Source organism: Galeopterus variegatus, unplaced genomic scaffold (assembly GCF_000696425.1).
Source record: "Galeopterus variegatus unplaced genomic scaffold, G_variegatus-3.0.2 Scaffold6547, whole genome shotgun sequence".
NCBI classification, from domain to species: domain Eukaryota; kingdom Metazoa; phylum Chordata; class Mammalia; order Dermoptera; family Cynocephalidae; genus Galeopterus; species Galeopterus variegatus.
The window spans coordinates 72141-73531 of NW_007732658.1; the positions used below are offsets into that span (position 1 = coordinate 72141).

At 28.8% G+C, this 1391-nt stretch overlaps 1 protein-coding gene across 1 annotated transcript in view; it reads left to right on the forward strand.

Moving 5' to 3' along the window:
* The window catches only part of LOC103606393 (gamma-aminobutyric acid receptor subunit gamma-2-like), a 46469-nt gene that overhangs the window by 35512 nt on the left and 9566 nt on the right, over positions 1 to 1391 (forward strand). Inside the window, exon 3 of the mRNA XM_008590993.1 lies at positions 1307 to 1374. Coding sequence (XP_008589215.1) covers positions 1307 to 1374 — 68 coding nt within the window. The remainder of the gene's footprint in view (positions 1 to 1306; positions 1375 to 1391) is intronic.

Sequence of the window (1391 nt, forward strand, 5' to 3'; positions counted from 1 at the left end):
ACATGTATGTGAATAGCATTGGTCCAGTGAACGCTATCAATATGGTGAGTTTCACAATAAATTTTTTTGTCCATTTTATTAGCATGTTTGAAAGGAAATTTTATGGAAATAGAAAGGAACATGCCAACAAAAAGAATTAGTTTCAATAGTTTGGAAGAGAAAGACAATATTTCAGATCTTTTTTTTTTCTTCTCTTGTAGCGTAAAGATAATTAAATGCAGAGGATTTTTGAGATGAGAATTAAATGTGATCATATGTATAAAATTAATTTTATGTTATACAATTATCCTATACTATTATAATTTAACAATCATTGTGCACTTGCCAAGTGCTACTTACTATAAAGTAAAATATAATACTCTACTGCTTCTTAGAATATTGATGGTGTGGGGATAGCATAGTTTGCTTTAAGTCAGAAATGTTTCTCAGAGGAAATAGTGCATCAGGTGTAACAATAAATGTAACTTTGTTCTTATATGACACTTTCTATCCAAATCTGAAATAAAAGTAGACTGGAGTCCATGATAAAATATAATAGAGTAAAATACAATAGAGAAGAGAATGGGATATGACATAACATAACATTATATAATATAATATGGTTATACTATAACTTTAAACCAGTTTTTACGAAGCTAGCAATAAAGACACTCTAAGTCAGAAAAAGAGAGATGAGAAACTTTAATTGTTCTCAAACAGGGTGATAAAAAGTATACTACTGCTGCATACTCTATGCAAATGTTTGCTCATTTAACCATTAAAGAAATTCTAACATTGACACTTCTTTACAGCTAAAATTATCAGGATNTAAAAGGAATCAACAGGGAGAAACATTTGAAAAACAATTCATATTACATGTTGCTCTTTAGAACTACTTTATGTTTCCAATACCTTTTTTTCTGGGTCACTAAGTAATTATTTTCCTAAATGAGTCAAGTCAGTTAACAGTGCCCAAATAGATTTCAGAGTTTAAAGGAAAAATGGTAAAATTCATGATATCTGAGAGAAGAATGAAGAAAAGCTAAGAGCAGTGTTTTCTGATTTTTTAATTTGTATATAGTTTTAAAAGGGTAATCAGTTTCAAAATTCTGCTATGCTTGCTTATTGCATTTACATACTTAAAAGAAGATGTTTCTGTGAAAACAAAATAGTTATTCTGATATAGTGAATTAGTAACTGGTACCAAATTAGTTACAAATAAATCACTTCTAATGTAGCTAAATAAATCTATTCTAGAAAACAAAGACTAGAACATAAAAATTTTGTACCTGTCCATATGAACATATTTCTATGGTTCTCTTTACAGTAAAACCAACCTTAATTCATACAGACATGTATGTGAATAGCATTGGTCCAGTGAACGCTATCAATATGGTGAGTTTCACAATAAA